The 16,087-nt window shown below is 41.7% G+C and overlaps 1 protein-coding gene across 1 annotated transcript; it reads left to right on the forward strand.

Annotated features, from left to right (window-relative positions):
* Nucleotides 1-5,449: 5,449 nt before the first annotated feature.
* On the forward strand, nt 5,450-16,087 carry LOC111949436 (DCN1-like protein 5). The gene is made up of 11 exons (XM_023966628.3): nt 5,450-5,752; nt 8,633-8,703; nt 9,014-9,155; nt 9,975-10,066; nt 13,162-13,232; nt 13,330-13,421; nt 13,480-13,505; nt 13,546-13,640; nt 15,077-15,181; nt 15,315-15,417; nt 15,517-16,087. The coding sequence occupies exons 3-11, from the start codon at nt 9,085-9,087 to the stop codon at nt 15,573-15,575; spliced, it is 714 nt and encodes a 237-aa protein (XP_023822396.1). The 5' UTR covers nt 5,450-5,752; nt 8,633-8,703; nt 9,014-9,084; the 3' UTR covers nt 15,576-16,087.

Below are 16,087 nucleotides of genomic sequence, written 5' to 3' on the forward strand. Positions count from 1 at the left end.
TTTTTGTTGTAACAATTCATGTTTTTCTCTGCACAGACATTTCATATAGAGCAACTCTTACTGTGTTATGAGACTGACATCTTGCTTCAGTTTGTGTTTAAGTGTGTTTGTGATGATGGTAAACAGATGGGTAATCATAAGACACGTATCTCTTCCTCTCCTTCCCTACTTGCATATCTGGAGCCCCGAGGGGAAACTTGAAAAACTAAGTTTTATCGATCATAACATTACCAGATGAATGTGTGTCCCTACTTTGAGTAAAGATATAATGCTGTACATTGTTTGAATGGGAGTATTCTGGCTGTTGGGCTCAACTACTTAGATGTGTTGCATTATTATWATATTTTTGTTAGACTTTTTGCTTTTTTTGGTATAATTTATTTCCTGGCAAATAAAAACTGTACTGTAAAGAGAGTCAGTCATCTCCACTGCTCTTGGTTTCCTTTGTCTTCTGATGTTTTCTATAGACAGAGACGTACTTATCTAGACATGTGTAGGACAGGCACAATTCAAAATGTTGTTCTTCCTCTCAGTGTACTTTGATCGTAGCCCTCCTGAATGTTAGCATACCAATGCCTCTTTTAAGAGGTCAGAAACTTTATGGAACAGAAGATAGTGTGATGACTGCCCATTTATCTATATATATAACGTTTAATTGACCTGCTATGTATGGAACGCCGTTTGGGTCTTTGTGTGTCAAAAAAGAGACACAAGTAACACAGTTCTATTATAGAATGTTGTGTGTTCTAAATTTGCACGTGCAAGCCAAGCACCGCCACTACTATCAGTAGCACTGTCAAAGCTGCACAAAAAAGTCTGCAAACAAGCAAACACCGGCCACGAACGATGTGTTTACAATACCGCGTTGGTAATAAAGCATTACTTGTTCAACCACAACTTCTGGGTTAGCTAGCTAGCTTTAGCTTGGTAACGTTACCTAGCTAGCACCATCCAACCAGCCTGAAAACAATGACCAGAAGAAACTGCAGTCATTTTCATTATTCTTATCAATGATTTAGGAATCCTTGTGATGAAGTATTAGCCAGGTAGTGTAATAAATATCATTTATTATAACACAAGCATATTTGCTATTACATTGTTATAACTAACTTCTTTCCAAACAGGGTTTCTCACAAACTAATAGCAGATACTGAGACCCACACACACCCAGAGACAGATGGCTGACATAGACCTTTTATCAACACTGACAAGAAAAGGGTGCTTGGTACTGTATTTCACGAGGTACTGAGACACACACATACCCAAGGACAGAGGGCTGACGTAAACCTTTCATAAACACAGATAAGACAGGAACATCTACGCACACACAAAAACTCCTCTTCAGTCTGAACATTTTACAGAGACACACAGAAATGTCAAAATAGGAACATCTACGCACACACCTAATCTCCTGTTTTAGCTGAACATTTCTGAAGACAAAGAACTCTACTCAGAGCCAATGGGACAGTGATACTAGCCCGAAGGAGACCTCGCCCAACTCATCAGAACCAACCAGAGGACCAGAACTTCCAGACTCAACCTACTTTCTGTACTGTATAAAATGTATATGCACTCTGTTATCTGGGCTTCTTTCAGAGAGTTCCATTTGAGCTTGATGAAAGGGTCCGTGCACGCTATTTCAGATATCTTTACACTTTAATAAACTGCCTTATATCATACCTTATCCACCTGGTCCAGCATCTCAACTTGGTCTCACTCTTCTAGTAAATGTATCATCAACAGTAGCCACTTGTTGTTCGCCTATTGAAATTGAACTTCAATAAATAGCGAGCCAACTACTTAACGCTGTTGCCCAAAGCTAACGTTATCTGGCTGGTGCCCCTCGACTGGACCGGGTTATGTGTTGTGAAGCTAGCCACAATAAGGATTAGGCACAGTGGTGGAATTTGCTGTTTGCCTTCAAAATAAAAGTTCCTCTGAAAGTGATTCAGAAGGTTACAATTGGTGTAATCATGCCATATTTAGACTAGATAATGTTATCAAGGTTGGAATGTGAGGCAATGAAATGGCGTACCAGTCTACTAGGTGACACCCACAGAACACAACTGTGTCGAGTTTACTCAAACATTAGCGTTGTAGCTCTTATCGCAGGACTGTGACTGTGTGAAATCACCTCCCCAGTCAGCCTATTGTGTGTATTGACATTCATATTGCACTGTACAGCTTTACCTAAGGATTGTGGATCAATTAAATGGGGTATCAGTCTACTCAATACCCAATATATTTATTTCCCAACGTCCTCTTCTGAGTTATCAGACTCAAAACATCCACGCAGTATTGTTTTTCCTTGGGAATAGTGTTCCATACAAATAGGTTGACAATAAATGTGGCTCAATTCACAGTTGTTTCAGAGTCCCGCAATAAGAGCTACGACGCTAATGTTCTCTGGGTGTCACTGAGTAGACTGATACCCCATGTCATTGATCCACAATCCATAGGTAAGGCTTTACAGTAAAATAAGTATGCCCCCTGTGCAATTCTAAAGTATAACACATCCAGTGTGATTTAAACAGATTTTTGTCAAATTAACAAATTCTTGTTTTATGCTGATTTTATAAAACAACATTCCAACCTCGTTTAGCATGATCTATTCAATTATGGCATAATTCTACTATTTGTGTTCATTTGCATCACTGTCAATGACATACTTTTATTTTAAAGGCTAACCGCAAAATCAACAATTGTGGCTAATGCTTATTGAGGCTAGCTTCACATAGATGGGTCCGACCACCATTAATCAAATATGAACTGCTTTWTAAATTCTGGTTATTTTAGATGATGACACCTAGCTATATAGTTAGCTAGCTAACTATAGCTACTGAAACAGATTATGTCGTTTTGCTGTGTTTTTGTGGAAGAACATTGTTTGCATCCATGAGCTGGCTAGCTTTCTTTTGTCCAGCACTGTAGGTGCGCGGGACAACTTTACCAGCAACATAGCATACGTATCGATGAATCAAATAAAATGTTATTGGTCACATACACATGGTTAGCAGATGTTAATGCGAGTGTAGCGAAATGCTTATGCCCTCTAGTTCCGACCATGCAGTAATATCACACAAGTAATCTAACAATTTCACAACAACTACCTTTTCAAATCAAAGTTTATTTGTCACGTGCGCCGAATACAACAGGTGTAGTAGACCTTACAGTGAAATGCTTACTTACAGGCTCTAACCAATGGTGCGAGAAAAAAAAAGGTATGTGTGTGTGTGTGTGTCCGTAAGTAAAGAAATAAAACAAAAGTAAAAGACATTTGAAAAAAGAGTAGCAACGCTATATATAGACACCTGTTAGTCAGGCTTATCGAGGTAGTATGTACATGTTGGTATCGTTAAAGTGACTATGCATATATGATGAACAGAGTAGCAGACGTGTAAAAAGAGGGGTTGGCAGGTGGTGGGACACAATGCAGATAGCCCGGTTAGCCAATGTGCGTTGGCACTGGTTGGTCGGGCCAATTTAGGTAGTATGTACATGAATGTATAGTTAAAATGACTATGCATATAAGATAAACAGAGAGTAGCAGCAGCGTAAAAGAGGGGTTGGGGGGGCACACAATGCAAAAAGTCCGGGTAACCATTTGGTTACCTGTTCAGGAGTCTTATGGCTTAGTGATAAAAACTGTTGAGAAGCCTTTTTGTCCTAGACTTGGCACTCCGGTACCCCTTGCCAAGCGATAGTAGAGAGAACAGTCTATGACTGGGGTGGCTGGGGTCTTTGACAATTTTTAGGGCCTTCCTCTGACACCGCCTGGTGTATAGGTCCTGGATGGCAGGAAGCTTTGCCCCAGTGATGTACTGGGCCGTACGCACTACCCTCTGAAGTGCCTTGCGGTCGGAGGCCGAGCAATTGCCGTACCAGGCAGTGATGCAACCGGTCAGGATGCTCTCGATGTTGCAGCTGTAGAACCTTTTGAGGATCTCAGGACCCATGCCAAATCTTTTTAGTTTCCTGAGGGGGAATAGGCTTTGTCGTGCCCTCTTCACGACTGTCTTGGTGTGTTTGGACCAATCTAGTTTGTTGTTGATGTGGACACCAAGGAATTTGAAGCTCTCAACCTGCTCCACTACAGCCACGTCGATGAGAATGGGGACGTGCTCGGTGCGCCTTTTCCTGTAGTCTACAATCATCTCCTTAGTCTTGGTTACGTTGAGGGATAGGTTGTTATTCTGGCACCACCCGGCCAGGTCTCTGACCTCCCTATAGGCTGTCTCGTCGTTGTCGGTGATCAGGCCTACCACTGTTGTGTCGTCAGCAAACTTAATGATGGTGTTGGAGTCGTGCCTGGCCATGCAGTCGTGGGTGAACAGGGAGTACAGGAGGGGACTGAGCACGCACCCCTGGGTAGCTCCAGTGTTGAGTATCAGCGTGGCAGATGTGTTGCTACCTATCCCCACCACCTGGGGGTGGCCTGTCAGGAAGTCCAGGATCCAGTTGCAGAGGTCCCAGGTTCCTTAGCTTGGTGATGAGCTTTGAGGGTACTATGGTGTTGAACGCTGAGCTGTAGTCAATGAACAGCATTCTCACATAGGTGTTCCTTTTGTCCAGGTGGGAAAGGGCAGTGTGGAGTGCAATAGAGATTGCATCATCTCTGGATCTGTTTTGGCGGTATGCAAATTGGAGTGGGTCTAGGGTTTCTGGGATAATGGTGTTGATGTCAGCCATTACCAGCCATTCAAAGCACTTCATGGCTACGGACGTGAGTGCTACAGGTTTGTAGTCATTTAGGCAGGTTGCCTTTGTGTTCTTGGGCACAGGGACTATGGTGGTCTGCTTGAAGCATGTTGGTATTACAGACTCAATCACACAAGTGTGAAGGAATGAATAAGAATATGTACATATAAATATATGGATGAGCGATGGCCGAACGGCATAGGCAAGATGCAGTAGATGGTATAGAGTACAGTATATACATATGAGATGGGTAATGTATGGTATGTAAACATTATATAAAGTGGCATTGTTTAAAGTGACTAGTGATACATTTATTACATCCAATTTGTAATTATTAAGTGGCTAGAGATTTGAGTCAGTATGTTGGCAGCAGCCACTCAATGTTAGTGATGGCTGTTTAACAGTCTGATGGCCTTGAGAAAGAAGCTATTTTTCAGTCTCTCGGTCCCAGTTTTGAATCGTTGTGACATGTGAAATACAAGTGATAGTGTAAACAATGTGTAATAACTACGTACAAAAAATTATGAACGGGTCAAATTATTGTGACGAGCAGTCATATTCAGGTCCTGACTGGTCAACAACCTTATGTAATATACACGTTAAGAATAGTGTTATTTGACGTCTGTTTTTGACGTCTGTTTTGACACGCAAAGATACCTCACACTGTAGGGACATGTGGGAAAGAGATAAGCTGAGAAACAGGCAGACCTGAGGTATTCGTAATTTCTGGTAGAGGGAGGAAGGGGGCGTTTTATTTATACATAATCGTTAGTTATTTTATATTTCTTACCAATTTCATGCGTTCGATATTATTTTAATCAAGTACGGTAAAATACATATTCGAATAATTCGACCTGTAATTTGATTTATTTCCATAGCTAGTACGACTCAATCGCMCACCCCTTGAAATCATGTGGTACGTTCCATACCTCTCTGTTGCCCCGGAAGAAAGCAGTTTGCTTTTACCACTTGGAAAGTGATCCGCTCGCGAGGTTGCAACCGTAAAAGTACATGATCTACTCGCATAAAAGAAACACAACTATTGGAATCCAAGGTTTGCATAAAATATTCACATACTTTTAATATCCAAAACGCTGTTGTATACCCCCCCCCCCCCTTGGGTGGATGCACTGACGTAAACCTGTGGCAAATATTTAGCTAGCTACGTTAGCCAACAACGGCTAAATATGTTTTCTGACTTGTTGAGAAATTAAGTTGACAAACGTTAGTATTCCAGCTAATCGTTTCCATTGTTTTGGTCGAATTCGATCGATCTCTTTACCCAGTGTATTCTAGCTAACCTTAGCTAGACATGCTAGTTAAATACAGCCGCCTTGGCTGGTCCCACGTATTCGATTATGTTGGCTTTTAAACGTCATCATGACAGAAATAACCTGCAAACTGGCTAGCTAAAGTAGCTGGCTGTTAGCTACCCGCGTTAGTTGGCTAGGTAGCTAGCTAATCAGCTTACATTTTTAGTTAACTCGAACTAGCTATCTTTCTTGATAACAACAAAAAATCAAAGCCCCAGTCCTGTGTGTATTGGTGTAATCTTTATGCAGATAATTACTTTTGTGGTTAAGATGATTAATCACATGTATAGTCCTGATTCAGCCAGATCAAGATAACAACGTTGTTTGCMTCACTAAGCTAGCTAACTTACTAACGTTAGTAGGTAATTGATTGCCAAATAACGTTGATCCGGTAATTTTACATTTGAAACTCTGCATCGTTGGGAAAGGTTCGTAAACAAGCATTTCGCTGTAAAGTCTACACCTGTTGTATTTGGCTCATGTGATGAATTACATTTTATTTCGAAAAACAGTGCATGTTGTAAGCTACCTGTCTAGTTAGCCTTTGCAATCGCAGTTAAGTTGGCTAGCCGCTAGCTAACGTTAGTACTCTGACAATATTTCGTATGACAGGTCTAGCCTATCTTTTTTAAATTGGATTTGATAACAACCGTTATAACGTACTTTGGCATTGTATTATAGTTAATAGTTTAGACAATATATCTAGCTAGTTACCCAGTGCAGTGGGTTTCTGAATGTTTCGCATCGTTCGGGCATTACGGTGACGCAGTTATTCTGACCAGCGTTGTTTAACGTTAGTTAGCACCTACAACAATAATTGGGGGAAACTCCTGCATGTGTGTCGATGCATATCGTTATTTGTTGTAGTTCTGTGTACGTTAACTGGGTAACTAACGTTAACTATTAGAGTAGCGATCATTGATATGTCTGCTATCTGTACATTAAAGAATCCGGTAGAAATGTAACTTTAGATAACTAGACTATCAAAGTAACTTGGATGAAATCTGTCCTCTAGCTCTGATTTGACAATATCCAGTTATTTCACGTTTATCAGCTTCAAACAGAAAGGTCCACAGGTCTCGAGAACCCAAGGGGGGTATACCCATCTACCCAGTGGTGTAGTGGGGGCTGTGCGCAGTATACTCACTTTTTTTCAGTGGGCATTGCCTAACCCCCCCCAGACCTGAAAAAAATTGTCTCCTGATGTAGTTTAAGCATTGTTGTGGACTTAGAGCATTCCATTTTGGCTGGTCAGCTCTCCCTTCCAGTCTCTAGAGCTTTGTTACCCTTTGGGTGGTGGACCATTTTTGATACACACAGGAAACTGTTGAGCYTGAAAAACCCACCAGTGGAGGCAGTTTATACAAACCTGTGCACCTGAAACCTACTAAAATACCCTGTTCAAAGGCACTTAAATCTTTTGTCTTGCCCATTCACCCATTGAATGACACATACACAATCCATGTCTCTATTGTCTCAAGGCTTAAAAAAATCTTCTTTAACCTGTCTCCTCCCTTTCATCTACACTGATTGAAGTGGATTTAACAAGTGATCATATCCTGGATTCACTTGGTCAGTCATGGAAAGAGCAGGTGTTCTTACTATTTAGTACACTCAATGTATTCACATGTCCGCCGCACACAGCCTAGTTTCAGCAAGAGCGCGGCTCTAAACTGGTTGTCGCATGGAGCATCTCACAAAATAARGACATCAGTAGCAGGTAGGGAAGGTAGGAAAGACGTTTCAACTCAGGATATCTACTAGTAAATGCTAACTAAGGAAACAATGGGTATGCAAACCAGGTATTGAAAAAGTTTTGTCTGAAGTCCTGGTTGAATCTTTGCCATGTGCAATTCAGCCATCATGCGCTGTTTGAATGAACATTTCTGAAGCCTTTACTATAAAGTCTACCCAATTAAGTGTTGACTGCAAAGTACGCCTACCTGGCAGAATGATATCTATGATTTGTATCAATCGGGAGGGCATTTGTTTTGCAAACTCTGACATCGCATGTACTGTACTGTAGGCCTACATTGTATGTACAGGAACACCGCTAGCCAAATGGTCCCTTGCTAGGCGCACAATTTAATTAAAGGGAAACTACACCCTCCCCAAAAATATTATTTGATATTCCCAGACCTCATAAATCGTCTCCTGGTGTGGTTTAAGCATTGTTGTAGACTTGGAACATCCAATTTTTGTTGTTTTTCTATCAAGAATTGTGATTTTGAGAGGAAAACTCATACTATTGGAAAACATTCCATTTTCAGCACAGTGCGCCTTTCCTTTTAGAAAATTAGAGTATACCCACTTCTCCAGACACCACTGCAGCTACTGTCTATTGAATGGGCTACGGTCCACATAACTTATGGACCAGATAGAAGCTAGCCAATTAACAATGCATGCATTGGATGAGATCGGTTTGTTTAGACGAGGTAGCTGCTTCTATATACAGCCAACTGGCTAACATTAAACATAGGAGTTATCTGATCTGTGGTTTACGCCTTGTCTGTCTTACAACCGCGAAAACCACTTACACAAGACGAAGCTAGCTTGCGAGTATATTAGCTACTATGTCATCTCCCCTCTCCCTCCCACTCTCTCTCTGTCTGTTGCTGTAGGATAGTACACAGTGTTCGTACTGGCTGAGGAGACAGAGCTACAGACGGTATCACAGACACTGGACAGATTTGTAAGTTAACAGACTCATGAGTGAACTATTGGGATAACCCAGTACTGTAGCTAGATAGCTAGTTGAGCCACTGCCAGAGCAGGGGCATTCTGAGAGTTGATTAGCTATGTGATGTGACCATATTGTCTTGTCTTTATATATGCTTTATAATGTTATGGTACTATGTAGTTCATCACCTCAAGTCTCACTGTAAACTGTGTTTTTATTATAGAATCTTATAGATTTGAATGGACAAGGAGACCAGAAATACATAGGTACTTCTCCTATATACTATCTGTAAATAGTATACTGTTTATTGGATGGCTCTCAGCTCGGTGAGCTGACAGACTCAGTGTGTGTGTGGACCCAGCCCAGCTAGTTAACCCGTGTGGAAACTCCGTGATGCCTGTGAAGAAAAAGAGGAAGTCTTCAGGGTCAGATGACCCGGGACTCAGGAAGTGTAAAATCACCTGGTGAGGAACCCTTCCTCACCCACCACCCGTCATCTCTCCTGCTGCTCACCTTTCCTGCTTCTCACCTCTCCTGTTCCTCACGTCTCCTGCTCCTCACCACTTCTCCTATCATCCTTCACTATTGGATGTTTGGTCTTTTTCCTCCACCCCCTACACACACCCCATTTCATGATTCCCACCCCTTAAAAACCTGCTGTATTTAGAGCTGTAGTGGAACTCTGCCTCACCCAACCGTTCTACTGTAGACCTTCCTTCTCCTCACCCATTCCACCGTATGTGTGTGTGTTGCAGCTGCTGCTTGCTGGCTTTGCTCTGTGCAGTGAGCCTTGCTGCTTGACTGGGGAACTCAACACTCAGCACATATTTGTCCCCTTATGCAGCACAGACCTCAGTCAGTCCACAGGAAAGAAGAGGGGGAGGAGTGTGTGTGACACTGAATATCCTAAGAACTCCTCTAATGCATGTGTCTGAGTCTGTTTAGTGACCATGTTCTATCCTGTGGTGTAGTTTCTGACTGTGTTCTATCCTGTGGTGTAGTTTCTGACTGTGTTCTATCCTGTGTGGTGTAGTTTCTGACTGTTCTATCCTGTGTGTTGTAGTTTCTGACTGTGTTCTATCCTGTGTGTTGTAGTTTTCTGGATGTGGTTCTATCCTGTGTGTTGTAGTTTCTGACTGTGTTCTATCCTGTGTGTTGTAGTTTCTGACTGTGTTCTATCCTGTGTGTTGTAGTTTCTGACTTCTATCCTGTGTGGTGTAGTTTCTGACTGTTCTATCCTGTGTGGTGTAGTTTCTGACTGTGTTCTATCCTGTGTGTTGTAGTTTCTGCAGACCCCAGGCTCCAGGCAGGTTGATCAGCCCAGAGGACCAGTTCTCCAATAAGAGATGTCTGGCCTGGTTCTACGAGTACACAGGTACAGTGCCTTCAGAAAGTATCCATGCCTAGTTAAAGGTTAAATAAAAATTCCACATTTTATGTTACAGCCTGAATTCAAAATGGATTAACTATATTTTTTTCTCACCCATCTACACACAATACACCATAATGACTAAGTGAAAACATGTTTTTAGAAATATTAGCAAATTTATTGAAAATGAAATATCTAATTTACATAAGTATTCACACCCCTGAGTCAATACATGTTAGACAATCACCTTTGGCAGCGATTACAGCTATGAGCAATGTTCTCTCTCCAAGTAGGCTACTGTTGCTATTTGATCATAATGTAGGCCTATCAGAGTGGTCTACCATAAAAAAAACAATGGAGAAAATGCATCCCATAACATGTTTACATGGAAATAGCTGTTCTATCATTCAGCCTACAGTAGCAGCCAATGTGTGGTGTTCAATGTAGACCTACATTCCATAAAACTTAAATAAAAAACTTTTAAGGATGGACATTAACCTGTTGATCCGCTTGTCCTTCAGACAAGGAGGTGACTGAAAATGTTGTGGTGTTTGATGCAAGAAACCACTTTATTCCCTTACCATTATTACAGAGAATCAGACAAATTATGCTACCCTCTGCCTATTTGCTACTTAGCTTATTCAAGCCTGTCTCAAAATATGACACTGCCCCTTTAAGACAGAAAAAAAGCTCTTTACCAGACTTCCTTTTCAAAGATGTCTAGAAAAGCACACGTTTTGTGCTCTTACTGGAAGCAACCACTCCCTCACTGCTGACTAGAAATTAGCTAGAACTGGGCTAAAACAGACTTACTAACAAATGTACACATCTGGCTACATGCAGCTCTTGCTTTGATCTCAAAACAAGCGCATCTACTCCCGACCACTTATGCTGTAAACACAGTTCTATATGGCAACGGTCTATTTGCATATAGGGATACTGCAGCTCTGATTGGCTATGGCGCACCGGTCTGTGTAGAGAGTGGGCCTGAGTCATGCTTGTCAATGCAATAGAATCCTACTCTGCTCTACCTACAAGAAAATATCTTACATAGTTCGTTTTGTTTCAGTATATTGCGTTGATTCGATCACAATTCGCACAGTAGAGGGAAACGTTGAAATAGTTAACTAAAGGGGAACATTTCAAATCTCGTGCTTCTCTGCGTGGGGGGAGCTGCAAGTCTGCACGCAGGTTAGAGGGAACATTGTCTGTCAATCTTTCTGGTTAAGTCTAAAAGTTTTGCACACCTGGATTGTACAATATTTCAACATTATTTTTTAAATTCTTAAAACTCTGTCAAGTTGGTTGTTAATTATTGCTAAACAGCCATTTTCAAATCTTGCCAAAGATTGAGCCAATTTAAGTGAAAACTAACCAGGCCACTCTGGAACATTCAATTTCGTCTTGGTAAGCAACTCCAGTGTATATTTGGCATTGTGTTTTAGGTTATTGTCCTTCTGAAAGGTGCGTTTTTCTCCCAGAGTCTGTTGGAAAGCAAACTGAACCAGATTTTCCTCTAGGCTTTTGCCTGTGCTTAGCTCTATTCTGTTTCTTTTTATCCTAAAAAAAACTACCTAGTCCTTGAAGATGACAAGCAGTACTACATAGAGCCATGACTACATGGAACTCTATTCCACATCAAATAACTGACGCAAGCAGTAAAATTAGATTTGAAAAAAACAATTTAAAAAACACCTTATGGAACAGCGGGGACTGTGAAGCAACACAGACATTGGCACAGACACATGCATACATACACACGATAACATACGCACTATACATACACATGGATTTAGTACTGTAGATATGTGATAGTGGTGGATTAGGGGCCCGAGGGCACACAGTGTGTTGTGAATGTATTATGTTTTTTTWAATTGTATAAACTGCCTTATTTTTCTGGACCACAGGAAGAGTAGGTGCTGCCTTGGCAGTAGCTAATGGGGATCCATAATAAATACCCATAACATGATGCAGCCACCACCATGCTTAAATATATGAAGACTGGTACTCAGTGATGTGTTGTGTTGGATTTGCACCACACATAATGCTTTGTATTCAGGACATCGTTTATTTCTTTGCCAAATTCTTTGCAGTTTTACTTTTGTGCCTTATTGCAAACAGGATACATGTTTTGGAATATTTTTTATTCTGTACATGRTTCCTTCTTTTTACTTTGTCATTTAGGTTAGTATTGTGGAGTAACTACAATGTTGTTGATCCATCCTCAGTTTTCTCCTATCACAGCCATTAAACTCTAACTGTTTTAAAGTCACCATTGGCCTCATGATGAAATCCCTGAGCGGTTTCCTTCCTCTCCGGCAACTGAGTTGGGAAGGACGCCTGTATCTTTGTAGTGACTGGGTGTATTGATACACCATTCAACGTGTAATTAATAACGTCACCATTCTCAAAAAGGGATATTCAATGTCTGCTTTAGTTTAGTTTTACCCATCTACCAATAGATGCCCTTCTTTGTGAGGCATTGGAAAACGCCCTTGGTCTTTGTGGTTGAATCTGTTTTAAATTTACTGCTCGGCTGAGGGACTTTACAGGTAATTAATTGTTTGTGTGAGGTACAGAGATGAGGTGGTCATTCAAAAGTAATGTTAAACACTATCATTGCACAAAGAGTGAGTCCATGCAATGTATTATGTGACTTATTAAGGATATTTGTACTCCTGAACTTTATTTAGGGTTGCCATAACAAAGGGGTTGAAAAGTTATTGACTCAAGACATTTCAGCTTTTCATTTTTCATAAATTTGTAAAAATGTCTACAAACATAATTCCACTTTGACATTATGGGATATTGTGTGCAGGCCAGTGACACATCTCAATTTCATTGATTTTAAGTACAGCCTGTAACATGACAAAATGTGGGYAAAAGTCAAGGGGTGTGAATACTTTCTGAAGGCACTGTATGTCATGTCATGATGATCATAGATAGAAAAATAAGATGGCCTATTAACTTGGATACACACTCAGAACTCTTTTTAAATTGCAAGGAACTCTGAAGCTGATTATTGGTCACTAAGTATTAAGTARGAGTCATTGATACCATTTTGTGTGTGTGTGTTTTTGTACATGCTTCCTGTGTACCAGGTCCAGATGAGGTGTTGGGTCCAGAGGGGATGGAGAAGTTCTGTGAAGACATTGGGGTGGAACCAGAAAACGTTAGTCTTCCTCATCTTTTCTCTTCATCCATCCATCGTTGATAATTATGATGTATGTTCTCTCTCCCGCCCCGCTCTCCATCGCTCTCTTTTTCAGATAATCATGTTAGTTATAGCCTGGAAACTAGAAGCGCCAAATATGGGATTTTTCACTAAGGAGGAGTGGCTTAAGGGAATGACTCTACTACAGTGAGTAACCTTGATTTACCACATCACATGTCTGTTCCTGACGCTTCTCACTCTGTAGGTGTGACTGGGAAACCGTGTGTGTTAGTGACACTACACCCCCCCCTATAATAGGTGTGACTGATAGAGAGGTTACAGGGGAAACTGGACTACCTGCGCAATCATCTCAATGACACGATCATCTTTAAAAACATCTACAGATACGCCTTCGACTTTGCCAGGGTGAGTCCTCGATCACAGGTTCACAGCCAGGAAATGGTTTGACCTCCTGAGAGGAGAGGGTCTGGTTGCATTTGGAAAGTATTCAGACCTCTTAACTTTTTCCACATTTTGTTACGTTACAGCCTTATTTTAAAATTGATTAAATAGTCCCCCCRTCTCATCAATATACACACAATACCCTATAAAGACAAAGAAAAAAAACAGGATTTTAGAAATGTTTGCAAATGTATAAAAACTGGAATCACATTTACATAAGTACTTTGATGGTCCTGAGTGCTCTAGAGAAGGTTTTCATCAAGGATCTCTGTACTTTGCCCCGTTCATCTTTCCCTCGATGCTGACTAGTCTCCCAGTCCCTGCCGCTGAAAAACATCCCCACAGCATGATGCTGCTGCCACCACCATGCTTCACCGTAGGGATGGTGGCAGGTTTCCTCCAGATGTGACGCTTGGCATTCAGGCCAAAGAGTAAAATCTTGGTTTCATCAGACCAGAGAATCTTGTTTATCATGGTCTGAGAGTCCTTTAGCTGCCCTTTGGGAAACTCCAAGTGGGCTGTTATGTTCCTGTTACTGAGGACTGGCTTCCCTCTGGCCACTACCATAAAGGCCTAATTGGTGGAGTGCTGCAGAGATGGTTGTCCTTCTGGAAGGTTCTCCCATCTCCACAGAGGAACTCTGGAACTATGTCAGAGTGACCATCGGGTTCTTGGTCACCTACCTGACCAAGGCCCTTCTCCCCCGGGTTGCTCAGTTTGGCRGGGCGGCCAGTCCTGGGGTCTGAGTCTCTTCACGGGGGGCTCTGGGTGTTCAGGGGGCTGGCAGTGGCAGCAGTCATGATGGTGTTGCAGCCAGCTCTAGGAAGAGTCTTGGTGGTTCCTAACTTCTTCCATTTAATAATGATGGAGGCCACTGGGGACCTTCAATTCTGCAGACATTTTTTGGTACCCTTCCCCAGATCTGTGCCTCTACACAATCCTGTCTCGGAGCTCTACGGACAATTCCTTCTACCTCATGGCTTGGTTTTTGCTCTCTTGTAGAGCCTTTCCAAATCATGTCCAATCAATTGAATTTACCACAGGTGGACTCCAATCAAGTTGTAAAAAKATCAASGATGATCAATGGAAACAGGATGCACCTGAGCTCAATTTCAAAACTCATAGCAAAGGGCTAAATACTTATTATGTAAGTAAGGTATTTCWGTTTTTTATTTTTAATACATTTGCAAAAAAWTKAAAAACCTGTTTTCCCTTTGTCATTATGGGGTATTGTGTGTAGATTGATGAGGAAAAAACGTAATTTAATCAAAAGGCTGTAAGTAACAAAATGTGGAAACGGTCAAGGTCTGAATACWTTCCGAATGCATACATTACCTCTTCCTCTTTATCATCTCCCTTACCCCTCCCTCTGACTCTCTGTTTTCTCCTCCCTCCCCCAGGATAAGGACCAGAGGAGTCTGGACATGGACACAGCTAAGTCCATGCTAGCATTGCTACTGGGGAGAACATGGCCACTCTTCCCTGTCTTCAACCAGTTTCTGGAGGTAACACACACCCTATGCTTAACACAAATGTGTGGTTCCTGCAATGACTCGCTCCTAATGTCGATCTCCTTTCTCCTCCCCCTATCACCGCTCCTCTACCGTCTCTTCCTCTATTTTCTCTCCTCCCCTGCAGCAGTCCAAGTACAAGGTGATGAATAAGGACCAGTGGTTTAACGTCTTAGAGTTCAGTCGTACAGTCAGCACAGACCTCAGTAACTATGACGAGGATGGAGCCTGTGAGTACGTACACACACACACACTAAATCATACAAAAACACACSAAAAACACACACACACACAGTCCKTCTCACACTAACACTACTCTCTCTCTGTAGGGCCGGTGTTATTGGATGAGTTTGTGGAGTGGCAGAAAGCTCGGCTGGCAGCGTTATAGCTGAGGACACACTCGCCAAACCSCAGAAGAGGAGAAAGAGGGAGCAGGAGGAAAGAGAGAAGCACACATGAAGATGTTCTCCCTCCGTTTGAAATATACAGAAACGGCACACACACTATACAGAGATGACACACACACTATACAGAGATGACACACACACACCTTCCATGGACTGTGCGCACACACACACCCATACGGTGTCACGGAGCGCAGATACACTTCCAGTGACGGCCTCTGTGCTTAGTGGGCCAAACAGTGAAGTCCTCTCTCTGAAGATACATTTTCAGTGTTKATTTAAACAAGTTCAACAAGAAGAAAACAAACAAAAAGCTAAACGAAAGGGGGAACTATTTTTCATATATATTGCATCTGTGGCCACTGTTCTCTAGCCATTGTTAAGCTCGACTGGGGAATTTTTCGGTTTCCTTGAACATTTTTTCCCTTCATTTTTGAGTCTTACCTTGTTTATAGTATGTTTTCAGAACAGGAATAAAGAATGGAATTCAACCAAA

The sequence above is a fragment of the Salvelinus sp. IW2-2015 genome, linkage group LG22 (genome assembly GCF_002910315.2).
Source record: "Salvelinus sp. IW2-2015 linkage group LG22, ASM291031v2, whole genome shotgun sequence".
In the NCBI taxonomy this organism is placed as follows: Eukaryota; Metazoa; Chordata; class Actinopteri; order Salmoniformes; family Salmonidae; genus Salvelinus; species Salvelinus sp. IW2-2015.